This window comes from Pristis pectinata, chromosome 26 (genome assembly GCF_009764475.1).
Source record: "Pristis pectinata isolate sPriPec2 chromosome 26, sPriPec2.1.pri, whole genome shotgun sequence".
Lineage (NCBI taxonomy): Eukaryota > Metazoa > Chordata > Chondrichthyes > Rhinopristiformes > Pristidae > Pristis > Pristis pectinata.
In genome coordinates this window covers 31,040,552-31,062,860 of record NC_067430.1, presented here as the reverse complement: position 1 = coordinate 31,062,860, position 22,309 = coordinate 31,040,552, and the positions used below count along the sequence as shown (strand labels likewise).

The following is a 22,309-nucleotide window of genomic DNA, read 5'->3' as shown; positions in this document are numbered from 1 at the left end:
ACTGGTTTAGAAATGCATGTTTCTCTCTTTGTTGGTTTCCCATTTGATTCCAGTGCTCAAGAGTGGAATCACAGAGTCCCATTCACTGGTCAATGGCCCTCCGCCCGCCGAATGTCATTGCAGACAGATGTTTGCTATGAACCTGCACAGTCAGGCAAGTTAATCCCAAATTCCTCAACTGTAAAAACCTTTATCCATACGTCCCATATGAAGTGGTACAAATCAATAGTTCATCATTAATAAAGCTTCACAAGATCAAAGGACCCGACTGGCCAGAGTTTAACTGACCATCTGTGGGGCTGAGAGGAGGGAGACCAACTCACTCACGTACAAACTCAGAGGGAGAAAGATCTCACCTCAGAATGACACAAAACACAAAGCAGAAGCCACTCAGCTCCTTGAGCCTACTCCGCTATTTAACCTAATCATGGCTGATCCGACAGTAACCTTAACCTTCTCCTAGGGACCTTTCACTCCCTTACTCATCAACCAAAGACCCTGCTTCCACTCCCCATTGAGGCAACAGAGTTCAAAAGATTCACCCCCAGAGAAAAAAAGTTTTACCTCGTATATGGGTGACCCTGGAAGTAATGTCACAGGTAGACAGGGTGGTGCAAGTATTTGGCACACTGGCCTTCATCAGTCAGGGCATTAAGTTGGGACGTTATGTTACATTTATACAAGGTGTTGGTGAAGCCGCATTTGGGAATATTGCGTTCAATTTTGGTCACCATGCTATAGGAAAGATGCCATTAAGCTAGAAAGAGTGCAGAAAAGATTTACGAGAATGTTGCCTGGACTCGAGGGGCGAGGTTATAGGGAGAGGTTGGGCAGGCTAGGACTTTATTCCTTGAAGCGTAGGAGACTGAAGGATGACCTTATAGAAGTGTATAAAATCATGAAGGGCACAGATAGGGTGAATGAACAGTCTTTTTCCCAGGGCTGGGGAAATCAAGAACTCGAGAGCATAGGTTTACGGTGAGAGATAAAAGATTTAATAGGAACTGGAGGGTCAGCTTTTTCCATCCAGATGGTGGTCCATATACGGAACGAGCTGCCAGAGGAAGTGGTTGAGGCGGGTACATTAATGACATTTAAAAGGTAGGAAAGGTTTAGAGAGATATGGGCCAAACATGGGAAATGGGACCGGCTTAGATGAGAACCTTGGCTGGCATGGACCAGTTGGGCTGAAGGGCCTGTTTCCCTGCTGTACAACTCTATTACCCCTTACTTTTAAACTCTTGAGTCTAAGTTCTCCCACAAGAGGAAACATCCACTCCCCCACCGCACCCCCCCCCCCCACCACCACCCATCCCCCCCTCCCCCACCGTCTGGATCTCCCAGGATCTTTTATCTTTTAATTAAGTCCCATCCCACCCCTCAAAGCTCCAGTGGATACAAGCCCAGTCTGTCCAACCTTTCCTCAGTCCAGTAACCCCTCTCTGAACTGCTTCCAACACATTAATAAGCAGACCAATGCTGTGCACATTACTGCAAATGGGCTCTCTGCAGTGCCCCATAGCTTTGGAAGGAGTTCACGTCTGTGACAAAGGGTTAAATTTTGGTTGATAAAGACGTGTGAGGTACCCAGTGGCGATTGGCTGCGTTATCCGTGCCACATAAATACCAGCTGCTGCAGTGGGAGGTGACTGAGCGGAGGCAAGCAGCAGAGTTTACTGGAAACGGCTGATCTCAGCTTCCCCCGTGCTCATTATCTGCTGTCAGAGAGCTGGCTGCTGCCACACTCTCTCAGAAACTGGCTCAATGGAAGCAAATGTTTTGTTGAGACAGAAGTGAAGGCACAAAGGCAGTGGGTGCACTGCTGTTAAATGCAGCGAGTCACGAAGTGGGGCAAGGCCAAGCTGACGGTTGCTGCCAGGCTTTAGTGCAGTCAGGCAGGAGATGCTGCGTGGCAACGTTTGGGAGCAGCGTGTGGAGAGAACAGCCACAGCTGTCCCCTCCCTGCGCCGTGAACCATCTGCCACAGTCAGCACTGTGACAACAGACAGCCCAGCAAAGTAACCAAGGACACAGACAAAAGATGGAGAGAAGCAAATCTTAACCATATCCAAAAAGACAAGTCCAGTGAGTTATTAGGAGTTGCACAAGCTTGGATTGTTTTCTCTGGAGTGTTGGAGACCTGATATAAGTTTATAAAATGATAAGAAGCATGGATAGAATAGACAGTCTTTTTCCCCAGGGTGGAAATGTCAAATACTAGAGGGCAGACGTTTAAATGAGAGGGGGAAAATGTGAAGGAGATTTATGAGGCCAGTTTTGTTTTTACACAGAGTGTGGCAGGTGCCAGGGAGGTGGTGGAGGCAGATACAACAGCAACATTTAAGAGGCATTTAGACAGGCACATGAACAGGCAGAGAATGGAGGGATGTGGACCATGTGCAGGCAGATAGGTTTAGTTTAATTTGGCATCATGTTCAGCACAGACATTGTGGGCCGAAGGGCCTGTTCCTGTACTGTACTGTTCTGTGTTCCGTGCAACAGTGAAGCTCATTCAGATGAATTACAAAATCAGTCCCAAAACAATGCCAACTCTGACCCATGTCCAGCAATATTGGGACAGATGTCTCCAGTTAAAGGAAAATCTTCAAAAAAGATGGACAAGTTAGAGGGGTGTTGAGAGCTGGGGCCCAGGCAGCCGATGGGCAGCAATGAACAGATCACTGCACAAGAGCAGCAGCATGCAGATCCGGTCACAGAGCCAGGGAGGGTGTAGGGGCCGGAGGGGGTTACAGAGACAGGGAGGGGTGTAGGGGCCGGGGGGGGGTTACAGAGACAAGGAGGGTGTAGGGGCTAGAGGGGGTTACAGATGGAAGGGTGTAGGAGCCTGAGGGTGTTACAGATGGAGGGGTGTATGGGCTGGAGGAGGTTACAGAGACAAGGAGGGGTGTAGGGGCCGGGGGGGGGGGGGTTATAGATGGAGGGGTGTACGGGCTGGAGGGGGTTACAGATGGAGGGGTGTAGGGGGCCGGAGGGGCTTACAGATGAAGGGGTGTAGGGGGCCGGAGGGGCTTACAGATGAAGGGGTGTAGGGGGCCGGAGGGGCTTACAGATGGAGGGGTGTAGGGGGCCGGAGGTTACAGAGATAGGGTTTTGCAAGATCATGGAGGGATGTGAATAGGGTGAAAATTTTAAAACTCAGGCAGTTGTAAAGTTTATATCTGAGACACCACATTGCTTTCTGTTCACTTTTTGAGTTGGGATTGAACTCTCCACCAGCAGTGCTCCAGAGGATGGCCCTCGCCTCTGTCAGAGGTTGTGGGTTCAAGCCCACTCCAGAGACTTGAGAACAGAAGTCCAGGCTGACCCTCCATCCAGTTCCGGGGGAGTGCCACACTGCCAGAGGCATCCTTAAACCAAGGGCCTGTCTACAACACATGCATGGTGTGATCCCATGGTATGGCTTGGAAGAACAGGTGAGTTCTACGCCATTGGAGCTTCAGTTTTGCACCCTCAATCAACCTGACTGTGACAGATTATCGACCCACAATTACTCCACTGTTGCCTGCAGTGTGTCAGTTGGCTACCCTGTTTACTGAGGGACATCATAGAACCATAGAACATTACAGCACAGAAAACAGTCCATTCGGCCCTTCTAGTCTGTGCTGAAACAGTATTCCGCTAGTCCCATTTACCTGCACCCAGTCCATAACCCTCCAGACCTCTCCCGTCCATGTATCTATCCAACTTATTCTTAAAACTCAAGAGTGAGCCTGCATTTACTACATCAGATGGCAGCCCGTTCCACACTCCCATCAGTGAGTGCACCTCTGAAAATCCCAACTTTTACGTTCCGTGCCTCGACCTATGAGGCAAACGTGTCACATGTTTTATGTTCTGTGTCCTAACCTATGAGGCAAGTGTGTCATGTTTTACGTTCTGTGTCCTGACCTATGAGGCAAGCATGTCACATGTTTTATGTTCTGTGTCCTGACCTATGAGGCAAGCGTGTCATGTTTTATGTTCTGTGCCCTGACCTATGAAGGCGTGTCACGTTTTATGTTCTGTGCCCCGGCCTATGAAGGCAAGCATGTCACATGCTTTCCTCACCCCTCTATCCACCTGTGTTGCCACTTTCAGGGAGCTATGGCCATGAATCCCAAGGTCCCTCTCTACATTAACATTCCTCAGTGTCCCACTGTGTACATCCTACCCCTCTTTGATTTCCCGAAATGCATCACCTTGCACTTGTCATGACTGAATTCCATCTGGTAATGCTCCACTCAGTCTTCCAGCTTTTTGATCAAATACCCTGCTGTAGCCTGAGGCAACCTTCCTCACTAACCACAACACCAACAACTTTCGAGTCACCTGCAAGTTTACTGATCCTGCATTCACATCCAAGTCGTTAATACACATCACAAACAAGGGTCCCAGCACTGATCCCTACACACGCCACTGGTCAGACTACCAACCAGAAAAGTGTCCTTCCACGCCCATCCTCTGCCTCTTGTCAACAAACCAACTTTGGACCCAATTCACCAGCCTGCCTTGGATCCCACGTCCCACCTTCTGGCCCAGACTACCACGTGGGTCCTTGTCAAATGCCTTACTGAAGGCCATATAGACATCTACTGCTCTGCCATCAATTTTCTTATTTACTTCCCTGAAAAACTCAATTAAATTAGTGAGGCAGGATTTCCCCCATACAAAGCCATGCTGATCAGCCCCTGCCTTTTCAGATGTACACAAGTCCTATTCACTAGGATATTCTGCAATAATTTCCCAACACCAACATCACAAGATCACAAGACAAGGGAGCAGAAGTAGGCCATTCAGCCCATCGAGTCTGCTCCAAGGAAAAGGGAAAAAAGAAAAAGAAACGAGAAATTTGGGGGGTGGGGGGGGGGAACACACACACTATTCTAACCCCAATTTCCGGCCTTATCCCCATATCCCTTGATACCCCGACTATTTAGATATCTATCTATCTCCTCCTTAAACGCCTCCAATGATCTGGCCTCCACTGCTGTATGTGGCAAGAGATTCCACAAATTCACCACCCTCTGGCTAAAGAAATTTCTCCTCATCTCTGTTTTAAACCTGTACCCTCTAATTCTAAGATTGTGCCCTCTGGTCCTGGACTCACCCACCGAGGGAAACAGCCTAGCCACATCTACTCTGTCCAGTCCTTTCAACATTTTAAATGTCTCTATGAGGTCCCCTCTCATTCTTCTGTACTCCAGTGAGTACAGTCCAAGAGCCGACAAACGCTCATCATATGTAAGCCCTTTCATTCTGGGAATCATCCTCGTAAATCTCCTCTGAACCCTCTCCAACATCAGCACATCCTTCCTAAGATATGGGGCCCAAAACTGTGCACAGTATTCCAAATAAGGCCTCACTAGTGCCCCGTAGAGCCTCATCAACACTTCCTTACTTTTATACACTATACCTCTCGAAATGAATGCCAACATTGCATTCGCTTTCTTTACCACCGATCCGACCTGGTGGTTAACCTTTAAGGTATCCTGCATGAGTACCCCCAAGTCCATTTGTACTTCTGTACTTTGAATTTTCTCTCCTTCTAGATAATAATCTGACCATTTATTTCTGTTTCCAAAGTGTACAACTGCACATCTCTCAACATTGAATCTCATCTGCCATTTCCTTGCCCATTCTCCTAAACTATCTAGGTCTCTCTGCAACCTTCCTGTCTCCTCAATACTCCCTACTCCTCCACCTATCTTAGTGTCATCTGCAAACTTAGCCACCAAGCCATTTACTCCATCATCCAAATCGTTAATGTACAAGGTAAAAAGAAGTGGTCCCAACACCGACCCCTGCGGCACACCACTAGTGACCGGTAGCCAACCAGAACAAGATCCTTTTATTCCCACCCTTTGCTTCCTGCCAACCAGCCAATGCTCCACCCATTCTGTTATCCTACCTGTAATTCCATGACCTCTCATCTTATTAATCAGTCTCTGATCTGACCGGCCTGTAGTTACCTGGCATATCACTGCTGCTCTTCTTAAAGAAAGAAAGAACATGAGCTATCCTCCAGTCTTCTACCATTTCACCTGTGGCTAACCAAGATGTAAAATCTCCTTCACAATGAGCAGTTTGCGTGTTAGTAACTTCAGTGACGTCTCTTGAATCACTGGGTGTAAGGTTGGTTGTCTTCTGCACAATCTGGGATATTACCGATGATGCTAATGGTGCAACTAGACGTGTATTCAGAGCGGGAGTGGGATCGGAGGTCAGCGGGACAGTGGGAGTGGGATCAGAGGTCGGGGGACAGTGGGAGTGGGATCAGAGGTCGGGGGACTGGGAGTGGGATCAGAGGTTGGGGGACTGGGAGTGGGATCAGAGGTCGGGGGACTGGGAGTGGGATCGGAGGTCAGGGTGACAGTGGGAGTGGGATCGGAGGTCAGGGTGACAGTGGGAGTGGGATCGGAGGTCGGGGGGACAATGGGAGTGGGATCGGAGGTCGGGGGGACAGTGGGAGTGGGATCGGAGGTCGGGGGGACAGTGGGAGTGGGATCGGAGGTCGGGGGGACAGTGGGAGTGGGATCGGAGGTCAGGGTGACAGTGGGAGTGGGATCGGAGGTCGGGGGGACAGTGGGAGTGGGATCGGAGGTCAGGGTGACGGTGGGAGTGAGTTCAGTGTGGGATCTGTTTCCATTGGTTACTCTACGACTTTGAGGATTGGTTAAGATGAGGTGAAGCATTAACTCAGTGGCTTTAATTCGATGGAATCATGACATAACTTCAGGTAAGGTAGCATTTTGGGGGCCAGCTTTAGTTTGAGCTGGGTGTTAGACTCCAGGTATGTTTGATCGGGTATCTGGCACATTGAAGATTTCCTGCTCTTTCTCTCCATGTTGTCTGCAGTTTCAACACAACTTAAATCTTTGTGAATTGTGAGGTTTCACGTATGAGCTTGCCAACCATCGACAGGATAGGACACAGGAGTCCGGTGGAATATTCTTCACTTCGTCTTGGGACCAATTCCAACAATCAAGAAGCTCGACACCATCCAAGAACAAGTAGCCTCGCAACTGGCATCTCCATCAACAACAATAAACGTTCACTCCGTCCACCACCAGCTCCTACAGGCAGCAGCGTGTCCCGTCTACACAACACACTGCAGTTACTCACTGAGACTCTGTTATCACCTCATAAACCCGCGACCTCTCCCACCGAGGACAAGCGGTTTGCAACACCACCCTGTACAGCTTCACCTCCAAGTCCCACACCGTCCTTCATTGTCACGAGATCTATATCCTGGAACTATCAGGCAATACTGTGGGAGCATCCTCACCAGGAGGACAGCAGTGGTTCAAGAGGATGGTTCACCCCCACCCTCTCAAGGGCAGTTGGTAATGGGAAGTAATTGCTGGCCTTGACAGCTTCAGCTGATGAATTAAGAATACTTCGTTTATCTAACGAGTTTCAGGCAAGTTATTCACCTCCTGTTGAAAATATTTTGAGCAAACATATTTTGTGAGATCCTTGAGGAACTATGTCCCCATTACATATTACTATGTCAACAATTTCCATTCAATGTTGCGAGGGTAGTTTTGTGCTTTACTCAACAGGTAGCCCTGTAGTGTAAATTCTCAAGTTTTGCTTCTTAACTCCATCAACTGACTTTGGATAACAGCACATTTACCGTACTCATCTACGGATGATTTTCACAAAGTATCTCAGATACACACCGACCTCAAACCTCATCTCCTACTTCTACTTCCTTAAACTGTAACACAATCAAAGGGTGTCAACAGGAAAGTTACTGATCTGGAGTCCGAAATGTGCAACTACGTTTGAACCACATGTCGAAAACTTTATTCCACACGATTAAAAGCACCTGCCTCTGCGTTGAATTGCTCCAAATACGTCCATTAAACTCACAGATCACAACTGTGCTCCACATTTGTAGATTGGTGTCAGCAGCCCAGGGACAGATTCACCAGCACAGTGTATTAAAGCTTCTTAAATTGTTCAGTCTTAAAATCACAGTGGAATTTCCATTCTAGGTCATTGGTCTCCCCAGGTGACTCAGTGTCCCAGATTCCGACTCTTAGATGGGGCACAAATGATTCTACTCACTAGAGACAAGACACATAGGATATAAATAGGACACTGACTTTTAGCCTCAACAGGAGGAAATTGGTGTGCAGTGATCTGACATCTTATGTGAGGGTTAAAGGTACAAAAAGAAATTCTGTCTGATTACCAGCAAGATAAATTATTGATAAGAGTTCTCCAGCTGTGCTGGCAAAGTCCAGGAGCATCTACATTGGGTCATTTTCAGAAAATGTAACTAGCACCTTACACCACCATAACCCTACCGATTAGAAATGTACGTTTACATGGCAAATATTCATACAAGTGAAAAGTGAACACAAGTGCTGCAGGAGGTTTAGAAGCAGTTTAAATCCTACACTGAGAGAGGCCACACACAGCTTCCAGACTTCGGTTTTATAAATCTGCTTCGTCCAGAGCATCATTTCCCAGGGTGGAAATGTCAAATACTAGAAGGCATAGGGTTAGCGTGAGAGGGGGCAAGTTAAAAGATTAGATTTCTTTATTAGTCATGTGTACATCGAAACACACAGTGAAATGCATCTTGCGTAGAGTGTTCTGGGGGCAGCCCGCAAGTGTCGCCACGCTTCCGGCACCAACGTAGCATGTCCACAACTTCCTAACCCATACATCTTTGGAATGTGGGAGGAAACCAGAGCGCCCAGAGGAAACCCACGCAGTCACGGGGAGAACATACAAAGTCCTTACAGACAGCGGCGGGAATTGAACCAGGTCGCTGGCGCTGTAATAGCGTTATGCTAACCGCTACAATACCTTGCCTGCCCCCTCCTCGTAAAAGGAGATTTACGAGGCATTTCTTTTCAACAGAGAGTGGTGGGTGCTGCAACATGCTGCCAGGGAAGCAGTGGAGGCAGATACAATAGCAATGTTTAAGAGGTGTTTAGACAGACACATGAACGGGCAGGGTATGGAGGGATATGGATCATGTGTAGGCAGAAGTGATTTAGTTTAATTTGGTACCGTGTTCAGCACAGACATCGTGGGCCGAAGGGCCTGTTCCTGTGCTGTACTGTATTATGTTTCTGCTACATCAGGACGTTGATAATGGGTGCTTGTAAGACCATAAATAGGAGCAGAATGAGGCCATTTGGCCCATTCGATCATGGCTGATTTATTTTTCCCTCTCAACCCCATTCTCCTGCCTTCTCCCTGTAACCTTTGATGCCCTTACTAACCAAGGACCTATCCACTTTAAATATACCCAATGACTTGGCCTCCACAGCCGTCGGTGGCAATTTTTGTTTAAATTATTGTGTTTAAATCCTTTTCTTCAAGGCTGCACATCAGCAAAGCCCCTTCAGTGAATGCCTTCTGCACTATTCGTTTCTAATCAACTGATTTCACAAACTAAACACATCCCTTGAATTTTACAAAATCTCATCACTTGCTGCTCAATTAATTCAACACACAACTAAATCACTCTACAGGTGCTCAGATATTTAACAGCTGAGATACTACAGTAAAGATCTTTGTTACCTGTCAATCGTCACCATTTAAGACCTGATTTCATCAAATCAACACTCAGATTTGATCGACCAGTTACAAACCGTGTGAAATTGATGTGGTCTGCTTGGTCAGTGAGGTGATGTGTGTTTGCATTGTACAGTTCCAAGCTCAGGTCAGACCTGCCACAGAGATGGCCATGAGCACCTCTTCACACCAGTACCCAGCTGGAGAGCGAGAGACGGTGATGGGCAGGCTCTGGGATCGAACATTCCCACCCACACCTGATAAATGCAAGCTCCTCGTAACGGCAAAGGCACCACTGAAGCTGCATACCTGCAGCCCGCATGCATCCTGCGCCTATCACCCAAAACCATCTCGCAATAACCAAGCTAATGCCTTTTGTGAGGAGGAACTGGCCCCCATTGTGTTGTTCATTTCTAGGATGGACCACGTAGATAGCATTAAAGCTGGCCATTATCACACCGACCACAGAACTCCCAAGGCAATTAACTCATACTTCCTCCTCTGCTGGGAAAGCTCTCAGGAGAAATCTGATCCAGAGACGGCTCCTTTTTATCCCTTAACTCTCTCTATATGGCTCTAGCTTTATATGGCTCTAGCTCCGAATGTCTGTGCCTCGTCTTGGAAGCAGCCTGGGGAGAAGCATTGTGTTTTGCCCTGCTAGATCAGTCCGAGTGCATAGCCCACCTCCTCTCTCCATTTCTGTCCCCGTCCCTCTCACAAACATCACTTACAAATGAAATTGAATTGCAGTCTGGACACTAACCACTTATTGCCACTGAAAACATTAATCTCCCTCACCGTCTTCCAAGGGGTCTAATTTGTTTTTGTAAATTTCATTCCAGAGCCTTTTAGGCTTGGGGGTCATTCAATGACATTCTGTCAGAGCCACAGCTTGGGTCCAATCAGGGAATCCATACCTGTGCTGCATGCTGACAGACGAGGTATTGGCAATCTACTTCCTAGGCTGATGTGCTTCAGTTCTCACTGGGCTCAAACCTCAGCAGTGACACGGAGATACCACCGTTCAAATTCAGTGAACATCGAGCACAGAACAATACAGCACAGGAACAGGCCCTTCGGCCCACAACGTCTGCACTGAACACAATGTCGAATTAAACCAAATCCCTTCTGCCTGCACGTGATGCATATCCCTCCATTCCCTGCATATTCATGTGACTATATAACAGCCTCTTAAACACCACTATCGTATCTGCTTCCACCCCCACCCCCAGCAGCCTGTTCCAGGCACCCACCACTCTGTGTAAATAAAAACTTGCCCCACACATCTCCTTTAAACATTCCCCCTCTCACCTTAAATGCATATTCGCCAGCACCTGACATTTCTACCCTGGGAAAAAGATTTTGACTGCCTACCCTATCTATTCCTCTCATAGTTTTATAAACTTCTATCAGGTCTCCCCTCAGCCTCTGCTGCTCCAGAGAAAACAACCCAAGTGTGTCCAACCTCTCCTTATAGCACATGCCTGCTAATCCAGGCAGCATCCTGTTGAAAACTCTTCTGTACCCTTTCCAAAGCCTCCACATCCTTCCTGTAATGGGGTGACCAGAACTGCACACAAAATACTCAAAGGTTTCATGTGCCATCTGTCAGAGGAAACACTGGTTTTGCTGAGCAGATTCTTGCCTTGAATTCATTTATTTCCCCACTCCCAGCCGTCTGCCAATGACCTACACCGGTCAATGTTACATTGATGGGATAACTCAGCTCATGATATGATGTCCGAGGAATGACTCATGGTTCTGGGCGCACAGGGAGTATTGAATCCCGTGTCGATAACAGCAGTGAGGAGACACAGTCAGTGGACCCACCGAGTTCCTTTTCCCTCTAAACTCATGGAGTTTCCCTGGGTGCCCAAGTGGAACGATATACACCTGGCTCACCCAACTGCTTTACTGAAGAGATATTTGACTGAGATCCTCTCTGTCCTCGCCCAGGTGGTACCTCCCAGTGAACAGCAGGAGGAGGCCACTCCGTCCCTCGAACCTGCTCCACCAGTCATTGTGATTGTGGCTGATCTGATTGTACCTTCACCTCTGCCCTTGTTACTTGTGTTAACCCTTCACTTCTTGCTTTCGAGGATTCATTTCAAGACTCTGTTTCCATCACCTTTTGAGGAAGAGAGTTCCGAGGACCCCCAACCCTCCACGACAAACAATCCTGCCTCATCCCCGAGTGAAATGGGTGACCGCTTATATTAAGCACTGACCCCTTAGTTCCAGTTTCTCCCACAAGAGGAAACCTCCTCTCCACAACCCCCCACCCCCCATCAAGACCCCTCAGGATCAAATCTCCACTCACTCTTCTAAACTCCAGCAGTTACAAGCCCAGCCTGTCCATCATTTCCCGATAAGTCAACCCACCTATTTGGTTTAGCAAAACGGCATGAGTTGGAAGGGCAGGAGAGTTCGCACCCTCCTGACAGATACTTATCCCTCAAGAAACATCACCAGGACAGGACCGGTAAATGCTTCACTGCAATTTGTGAGATCCTACTGTGCGCCAATGATCTGCTGCGTTTCCAATATTATCACAGTCACAAACAGTAGACGATTGGGGCAAGAGTTTGGAACGTTCTGTGCTGTGAGGGACAACCAGGCAGTTAACTCTCCTGAGTACTGAAGGACTTTGAAATTTGCCTTACTCAAAATATTGCTTTGGGCACTTCCAGACTTGTTTGAACTCAGTGCTTTCCTGCCATTCGAAAGCATAATTTGACATGAATCTGTAAACCAAACTGCTGAAAGGTTTAGTGGTTCTGCGAGGGGAGGTTTCTCACGCACTGAACCATAGGCACAGTCTGCAGAAGGTTCCTCAATGGGAAATGTGATGGTGGCTCTCAGGATCCCATCCTTCAACCCACAGGACAGGTTATGGAATCGTGACCGCAATTCCTCCCCTAGGATCACCGGCCACCTGAAATTATGAGCTCAATAATGGCAGTGATTGTAAAGATCAGAGTCACTTGTCACATAATGAGTAGAAGCTGGCTGCAAAGCATAAATGTAAGCAGCTGGATAGATAATTAGTGATATTTCAGCTGAAACAGAGTGGTACAGCACAGAAACAGGCCCTTCGGCCCAACACTTCCATGCTGACCTTTTTGCCCCTCTATACTAAACCCATCAAGTGTCTACCTAAATGCCTCTTGACTATGGCAACTGTACCTGACTCCACCACCTCCTCTGGCAGCACGTTCCAGATATCAACCCCTCTCTGTGTAAAAACTTACCCCTCAGATCCTCCCTCTCATCTTAAACCTCTGCCCTCCTGTTTTCGATACCCCTACCATGGGAGGAGTATTTTGTACCCTCCCCATGCCTCCCATAATGTTCTGTACCTCTGTCAGATTAACACTTGGCCTCCTTCACTCTCGAGAAAGCAAGACTGCCCAGCCTGTCCATATTCCTTTGGTACTACCTCAGTGTCCGTATTTATGGAAAGATCTCTCTGGATGACACACAAAGCTTTTCACTGCATCTCGGTACATGTGACAACAATAATTAACAAATCTCTCCCCATAACTAAAGTCCTCCGATCCAGGCAACATCCTGGCGAATCTCCTCTGCACCCTCTCCACCACAACCACATCCCTTCTGTAGTCTGGCGACCAGAACTGCACACAGTGCTCCAAGTGCGGCCTAACCAGCGTCTTGTAAAGCTGCAGAACATTGACAATTCCTTCCACGCTCACAGATGCTGCTCGACTCTGGAGTTGCAGAGCCCATCTCTTCTCTCCATTACTGTTCCCCATGCCCCCCCCCCCCCCAGGGTGGACACAAACCACTTATTGCCACCTGAAAGATCAATCTCCCTATGAAGGGAAGCACACCATATGCCTTCTTCACCACTCCACCACTCTATATGGACTTGCACCCCCAGGTCTCTCTGTTCATCAACAGTTCCTAGCGCCCTACCATTTGCTGTGTATGTCCTATTCCTATTAGACTTCCAAAACTGCGTCACCTCGCACTTGTCAGGATTAAGTTCCACCTGCCAACACTCCCTCCGACTCTCCAACTGATCTAACTCCTGTTGTAGCCTTAGACAACATTCCTCGCTATGCACAACACCAGCAACTTACACATCATTCACAAACTTACTCATCATTCCTCTTCCATTCACACCGGAGTCGGCAAATTACATCTCGGCCAAGAACCGATCCCTGGGGAACACCACTGGTCAGACCTCCGATCAGTAAAACACCCCTTCCCCACCACCCTCTGCCCCCTAACACCAAGTCAATTTGCATCAAGTTAGCCAGCTCACCTTGGATCCAAAGAGTCTACTCAATCTTTGCAATTTATATTTTACTAAATTACAAGAATTTTTAAATAATTCTTGGATTTACAAATTCTTTCTGGGAATGTGGAGAAGATCCCAAATGCCCAAAAGCACCGGGCTCCTGTTCTTGGACACCTCAACCAAGGCTCAAAACAAAGTTGCCCAGAAGACAGGGAGGGAGCCACTGAACCACCAGTTTTATAGTCACAGACCAGCCGTCTCAGACTTGCTGTCCGCTTTGGACGGAGTCTTCTACCCTAATGAACAAGCATGGCAGCAGATGCTGCTGCTGTGATCTAACTTCTGTTAGGATGAGCCGTTGGGAGGCAGTGAGAAGCTGATATGGACCAGGTGAGATGCAGTCAGTGTGACCACAAGCCTGACTGTTGACCAGAGGACTGGGCATCTGCCCAACCCCCTCCCTTGACACTAACTCATGCCTCTCTCTCAAGGGCCACATGCTGGAGGGTTACGCACTAAGAACTGGGAAGTGGGATTAACCCGAAGTTCATACTCGCCAGCATAGGCATTGGACTGAATGGCCTCCTCTTGTGTTGTAAACTGCTCCAATTCTACAATTCAATGCAGGGAATCACAGACATCCACACGATAGGAGGCCATTCAGCCCATCTGACCTATGACAACCCTTCCGACAACAGTCCCATCTTGACTTGGACCAGAACAATCCTTCTGTTCCATCACCTTGTTCTTTCTCCATCCCTCCCTCCTTCAGTCACCACGGTCAACATCCCGCCGCCTCTCAGAACATGCCCAAGCTCTTTATCGCATCAAAGGACATTACTCCTGCTTTGTGGCCCACACCTCCTCGTTAGTTTTAGATTTGTCCACGTTCCCAAGTGTCCAAAAACTCTGCACTGGCTGTAAAGTGTAATGGACATCTCAAGACGGAGATGGTTTCTCCATCCCCATACCCAGACTCCAAAGCTCTCCAGCAATGCGACCTCCTGCTCAGTGCCTGCCTCTTGGACCACAGTCACCACCGACTCCTCAGTGTGTTCCTTAACACCAATATTCAAGCTTGTTCCATTACCATCCTGGTTCTTGATCCTCGGCACAGTCTCATCTTCAGTCTTGGCTGCTGCAACTCCTCATTGTGAATCTTTCCCTCTCCTTTGAGGTTTAGGTACATTGAAGACAAGGACTAACAGACGTTCGAACTCCAGCGATATCACAGGATGTGGGGATCGGGCAGGAGAGGGAATGGGTACAGAATCTGCTGTGATCTTCAGTGACGGGTGTAGGCTCAAGGGACCACATGACCAACTTCTGCTCCTATTTCATATGTTGCTATAACCAATGTTACTGTTGGAAATAATTACAATGGGAAATGTCCATGTAAACTTCTTACTGTAACGACACTCTCTTACCAATGGAGTCTCCACTGGGGGAGTGTGTCACCCTGCAACTCCAGTTTCCATTATCACTGTCAGTATGAGAATGTATAAACAGAAAAGCACACATGCATTATATTGAGATACTTTTTGCACAATACAGACGAACTCTCCAGGTGAGTTACAGCTGGGATGAAATGCAGCTGTTTGTAAGAATTTGGATGAACACGTAATCCAAATTCTCAAGAGTATGGAGTAGATTATTTCCGCGCAGGGTCAACCTGCTCCACTTGTCAAACACTTTTCACCTTCTTTCAGTGCATAAATCTGGCAGTCCTGACGGATAGGTTGGGTTTGTGACCTCTCTCGGTTGCCAGCTGAAGATGTGCAGTGGTCCCTGGGAGTTCTGCTGCTCCCCCTTCCCCAGTGGGGTGGATCGTCCATCCTTTTTCTACCTCTTCCCCAAACCCTCCGCAGGATGGAGATGGGGAGGGAGGGAGGGAGGGATGGAGGCAGGGAGGAGGGAGGGAGGGATGGAGGCAGAGAGGAGGGAGCGAGACAGAGCAGGAGGGAGGGAGGGGTGGAGACAGGGAGGGAGGGATGGAGACAGAGAGGGAGGGAGGAGGGCAAGAGGGAAGAGAGGCAACACCCAAGACACAAGCTTGGCGATCTCCTCCCTGAACTTCACAGCTCCCTCACAACCCACCGCCACGGTCTTACACAGCCAAATCCAACCAAGATGCCAGTCCAGGCAAGTCATTTGATCACAGACTGAAAAAGCAAATGCCACTCTTCCAAAATGAAGGGCTGTTAATCACACAGGTGAAATGTAAACGACAAGGTGTCGTCTGACTCTGGGACACGAGTTCTGTCAGATCTTCATCCTTGCTGCCTGACTGAAGAGCCGAGTGCTGGAGCTGCAGGAGTGGCTCTGCAAACCATCGTCCCTTCATCGAGAGTAAACCTCGGCACTGACAGATCCCACAAGACACGAAGCAGAGACTTTGCATTATTTACAGTGATGTTCTGCCTGCTCACTGTTGCTCACCACTGGATTACTGCCACTGACTTCACGGTTCCAGAGCTGCTCGAGCCAACCTCCTCGTTCAACTCTCTGCAAACCCAGAGCTCTGCTGCCTGTGACACTGGCCCTCTTCTCCCTTTGCCCTCATGTTCACTGACCTACCTTGGTTCATGGATAAACAACAATTGTAAAACTGTTCTCCTCATCTTCACATCCTCCTTGGTCTTCCCCTGGTGGACCACAGAACCCTACAGTGGTGATGGTGGTCACACAGCTCACAGCTGTAAAACAGGAAATGCTGGAAACACTCAGCAGGTCAGGCAGCATCTGTGGGGAAAGAAACAGTGGCAACATTTCAGACCCTTCATCAGAAAGTCCAAAACATTAACTCTGTTTCTCTTTCTTGCTGCCTGACCTGCTGAGTGTTTCCAACATTTTCTGGTTTTATTTTGAATTTCCAGCATCCAGTTTTCTGACTTTTGTTCAGCCCATGAGACTGGATTTACTCTGCTCCGGACACTCCCATTAATCCCAGTTCACTTTCCCCAGTTCTGTCAACTTCCCCTTTATTCCAGTTGTTATCTTAATTCTCTTGTAAAGGTTCCCGATGGATCTGCTTCCCCTGCCCTCTCAGACAGTGCGCCCCAGACCACTGCACCCTCAGTGACCTTCTGCTCCAACTCCACACCTGCCGGGTACAGACAGACTGCCTGTGGCGACAGCTCCTCCATCAAATCCCCGTGGGATCATTCACTCCCCAATGGCGTTTCAGGTACTGGCTTTCTGTGCTGGCTGGATTCATCGCAGGAACCACCCCGATCTCGATAATCCTTCTGCACACTTGGCATCAGTGGAAACTTTCAATGATCGCTGGACACCTGTGCCGATGTGAAGCTTCCTTCCTGGGATTTAGTTTCAGGTGTAGCCTACAGCCTATCTCGACATGATTTCAGTGCGGACCCTTGGGAAGACTCTGGCTACAGTCTGTGTGTACAGTACACTCACACAGCAATCCACCCAGCAGCGCTCAGCCATCCCCGATGCTCCTTCAGAATAACGCCAAGCACGTAACTCACTGGAAGTGCTGCGTATTTATAAACTCATTGGCTGGTGACTGTTCCCGCTGTTATAAGACTCTTGAACAGACTTCTTGTACGATAAAGGTGGGAGGCTGGAGAAGAAATTGCGGGAGCCCTGGCTGAGATATGTGCATCTTCATTAGCGGCAGGTGGAGTGTCGGAAGACTGGACGGTGACTAATGTTGTGCCTTTATTTAAGAAGAAAAACCTGGGAACTATAGACCAGTAAGCATAATATCTGTGGTCAGTAAGTTACCAGAGGGGATACTGAGGGATAAAACAGACGAGCATTTTGAAAGACAGGGGTTGATTAGGGATAGTCAGCACAGCTTTGTGCGTGGGAGATCATGTCTCATGAATTTGATTGAGTTTTTTGAAGAAGTAACCAAGAAGGTTGATGAGGGCAGGGCGGTAGACGTAATCTATGTGGACTTCAGTAAGGCCTTCGATAAGGTTCTACATGGTAGGCTGCTATGGAAAGCTAGGTTGCATGGAATCCAGAGAGAGCTGGCTAACTGGATACACAATTAGCTTGATGGTGGGTAGCAAAGGGTGAGGGTGGAAGGTTGTTTCTCAGACTGGAGGCCCGTGACCAGTGGTGTGCCTCAGGGGTCGGTGCACCTCAGGGGTCGGTGCTGGGCCCATTGCTATTTGGCATCTATATCAATGATTTGGATGAGAATGTACAAGGCATGGTTAGTAAGTTTGCACATGACACTAAAATAGGTGGTGTCATTGACAGTGAAGATGGTTCTCAGGATTTACAGGGGGATCTTGATCAGCTGGGTCAGTGGGCCGAGGAATGGCAAATGGAGGTCAATTTGGATAAGTGTGAGGTGTTGTACTTTGGGAATACAAATGAGGGTAAGACTTTCACAGTGAGCGGTAGGGCCCTGGGGAGCGTTGTAGAACAGAGGGACCTAGGAGTACAAGTACATAGTTCACTGAAAGTGGTGTCACAGGTAGACAGGGTGGTGAAGAAGGCATTTGGCATACTGGCCTTCATCAGTCAGGGTATTGAGTATGGAAGTTGGGATGTCATGGTGCAATTGTACAAGATGTTGGTGAGGCCGCATTTGGAATATTGTGTTCCGTTTTGGTCACCCTGCTATAGGAAAGATGCCATTAAGCTGGAAAGAGCGCAGAGGAGATTTATGAGGATGGTGCCGGGACTTGAGGGACTGAGTTATGGAGAGAGGTTGGACAGGTTGGAACATTTTTCATTGGAGCATAGTAGAATGAGGGGTGACCTTACAGGGGTGCATAAAATCCTGAGGGGCACAGATAGGGTGAATGCGCACAGTCAGTTGGGGAACCAAGAAATAGGGGGCATAGGTTCAAGGTGAGAGGGGTGAGGTTTAATAGGAACCTGAGGGGCAACTTTTTCACCCTGAGGATGGTCAACATCTGGAACGAGCTGCCAGAGGCAGTGGTTGAGGCAGCTACATTAACAACATTTAAAAGGTACTGAACAGGAACGTGGATCGGAAAGGTTTAGAGGGAGATGGGCCAAACACGGGCCAATGGGAATCTTGGACAGCATGGACCCGTTAGGCCGAAGGGCCTGTTTCGGTGCGGTCGGACTCTGACTCTGTAATGATGATCTCTCAGTCTACCTTGTCATGCCCCTTGCACCTTATTGTCTTCCTCTGTAACTGTAACACCAGATTCTGCATTCTGTTACTGGTTTCCCCTTTGTTCTAGCTCGATGTACTGCTGTTCGCAATGGTCTGTATGGATGGAATGCACACCAAGTCTTCCACTATGTCTTGGTGCATGTGATAATAATAAACCAATTACCATTCGGCATTTCAGTCCCTCCCTTCCCCCTTTTCACCCTCTCATTAACTCTGCACCACCCCCTGCAGACTCACCCACAATTCCGCTGCCTGTGCCCCAACACAGCCAGCCCGCCCACACCTCCCCAACACACACTACCTCTCACTGTTGCCTCAGGCAGGGCACCTTCTGATTGCAAAAGACTCAATTTGCTGCATCAAAAAATCAGATTCCAGCGGGAGGCCATTCAGCCCATCTCTTCTCTCCCTGCTGCAGAACAGTCTTCATTCAGATCCGAGCCCCGCGCTCAGACCACTGCCTGCAGATCCCAACCCTTCAGCAGCAGGTCCCGGCACGCTGTCAGAACGGGAGCAGAACCCACTTCAGCTTTTCCCCTCCTCCATCAGATCTCTAAATGGTCTGTGAACACTACCTCGTTATTCCCTTTTTGCAATTTATAGTAGTTTTATATCTTTGCACTGTACCACTGCTGCAAAACATATTTCACACGATATAAATCAGTGGTAATAAAGCTGGTTCTGATTCTGCCAGCTGCAGTGATGTGTGCACACATTCTCCAAGCTCCCACTCGGTCCCACAGTTCATTCCCTCTCCTTGTTTGCCCTTTCCAAATGCATCATCTGCGTACTCGCCTGGACCTGACGTGTCATTTTTAAGCCAGTGGGACATCTTTCTACGCACGAGGATGGGAAGGGCGGCTCATCGTGGCACCGCTACTCCGGCTGAGAGCTGTTACAGTGAACCCATTGCCCAGCTCTGCGGGGCTGGAGCTTTGCAGCGGGCTGCTAGCTGCGGGAGAGGCGGCGCTGGGGGGGGGGCGGCTGGGAGAGGGCGTCTACGTTGGGCGTCCTCACACCTGTCCAAAGTGAAACCCTGCTCCCCATTCCTTTCACCCTGAATAACTCTGGGCGGCTTTGTCCTTCCGACACCCCCGTTGTGAGTGACACCAAAGGTGGGGGTGCCCTGCAGGCAGCTCCTGTGTGCACAGGTCCACAAGCCTGCAGCAGCCATGCAGCAGCCAGCCCAGAGACACTAAGGTTGGTGCAGGGCTCACCCTGCACTCCAAAACCTCAACCCACAACTACAGGATGCAGCTTCAGATGGATCGCACTGGCGTCAGATCCTGCAGAGTGCGCTGACGTTAACTCTAATGCGACGGCGCATTACTTCCCGTCCCAGCACCAACCGAAGCGGTGCCCTCTCCCCCCCGCCTCGCCTGCTGCTTACCTGCTGCACAGCTGCCAGGCTCTGCAACTGTGCGCTGCTCAGGTGTTGCTGTTGGAGGGCTGCAGTTTGCAGCATCAGGTGCTGCTGTTGCGCCGCATACATCTGCTGCAGGTACTGGGCGGCAGTGTTGGGCTGTCGGTGGAGGGCCTGTTGAATCACCTGTGTACAGGACAAGAGCTGGGTCAGACTGTGCAGTGACACCTGACACACACACCTCACGGTGTGAACCGTTCCAACCAAACGCAGACCGCCTCAACCAATGCAGACCGCCCCAATCCAACGCAAACTGCCCCAACCCAGCGCAAACCGCCCCAACCAAATGCAAACCTTCCCAAACCAGCGCAAACCACCCCAACCAAATGCAAACCGCCCCAACGCAGACCGCCCCAACCCAACGCAGACCGCCCCAACCCAACGCAGACTGTCCCAACCCAACGCAGTCCACCCCAACCCAACACAGACCGTCTCAAATGCAAACCGCCCCAAACACAAACCTCTGCAAACAAACGCAAACCGAACAGCAACTGTCCCAACCAATTGAAACTGTCTAAACCAAACGCCAACCATCCCAACCAATTGCAAATTGCCCCAACCAAATGCCAACAGGCCTGAACCAGAACTAGCTCAGAAGGTATCTTTTACCCATATCATTCAGAACCTCTTCCATAACCTCACTACTAAACTGACAAACCCACCCTACTCCCAAATCAACACTTAACAGGTTCCTGGGCTCGGCTTGGACTCACTGTCCGGCAACGAGTTCAGATCCCACAACGGCAGCTGATGAACTCAAACTGATGTTCAGAAAATGTTCAGCGATGAATCGGAGTACAGGAAGGAGATAGAGAGCTTAGTGGGATGGTGTCATGGCAACAACCTTTCCCTCAATGTCAACAAAACTAAAGAGCTGGTCATTGACTTCAGGAAAGGGGGCGGTGTACAGGCACCTGTCTACATCAACGGTGCTGAGGTCGAGAGGGTTGAGAGCTTCAAGTTCCTGGATGTGAACATCACCAACAGCCTGTCCTGGTCAAATCACGTAGATACCACGGCCAAGAAAGCTCACTAGCGCCTCTACTTCCTCAGAAGGCTAAAGAAATTTGGTTTGTCCCCTTTGACTCTCACTAACTTTTACAGATGCACCATAGAAAGCATCCTATCTGGATGTATCACATCTTGGTACGGCAACTGCTCTGCCCAGGACCGCAAAAAACAGCAGAGAGTTGTGGACACAGCCCAGCGCATCACAGACACCAGCCTCCCCTCCTTGGACTCTGTCTTTACCTCTCGCTGTCTTGGTGAAGCAGCCAGCATAATCAAAGACCCCACCCACCCAGGACATTCTCTCTTTTCTCCTCTTCCATTGGGTAGAAGATACAGGTGCCTGAGGGCACGGACCACCAGACTTAAGGACAGCTTCTACCTCACCGTGATAAGACTATTGAACGGTTCCCTTATACAATGAGATAGACTATGACCTCACGATCTACCTTGTTGTGACCTTGGACCTTATTGCACTGCACTTTCTCCGTAGCTGTGACACTTTACTCTGCACTGTTATTGTTTTTACCTATACTACATCAATGCACTCTGTACTAACTCAATGTAACTGCACTGTGTAATGAATTGACCTGTACAATCGGTTTGTAAGACCAGCTTTTCACTGTACCTCAGTACAAGTGACAATAATAGACCAATACCAATACCAAAATCTGGTGACCATGAACCTCCTGGACAGTCAGAGGCACCTCCAACACCTCAGAGGGAGGGAAAGCTGCTGCCTCGAGCAGTCAGGTCCAGAGGCAGTGGACAGTTCTGCTCGAGCAAGTCACCCAGTTCTGGGGCAGATTATCCCCCATGGGTATGTCCCCAAGGACCCTACCTGCACACTGTTGGTGCCCATGCGTACCCTGACCACAGCTGACTTGTCCCCAGTACCACCCCCCTCAGTCTCGGACTCTGGATGAGCAGAAACATCCCCCGA

The 22,309-nt window shown here is 49.0% G+C and overlaps 1 protein-coding gene across 11 annotated transcripts in view; it reads right to left on the bottom strand.

Annotated features, from left to right (window-relative positions):
- Positions 1-22,309, bottom strand: part of phc2a (polyhomeotic homolog 2a (Drosophila)) — a 199,285-nt gene that overhangs the window by 75,274 nt on the left and 101,702 nt on the right. For all 11 annotated transcript variants that reach the window (XM_052039333.1, XM_052039327.1, XM_052039335.1 and 8 more), the window contains one exon: positions 20,326-20,484. In XM_052039333.1, coding sequence (XP_051895293.1) covers positions 20,326-20,484 — 159 coding nt within the window. The remainder of the gene's footprint in view (positions 1-20,325; positions 20,485-22,309) is intronic.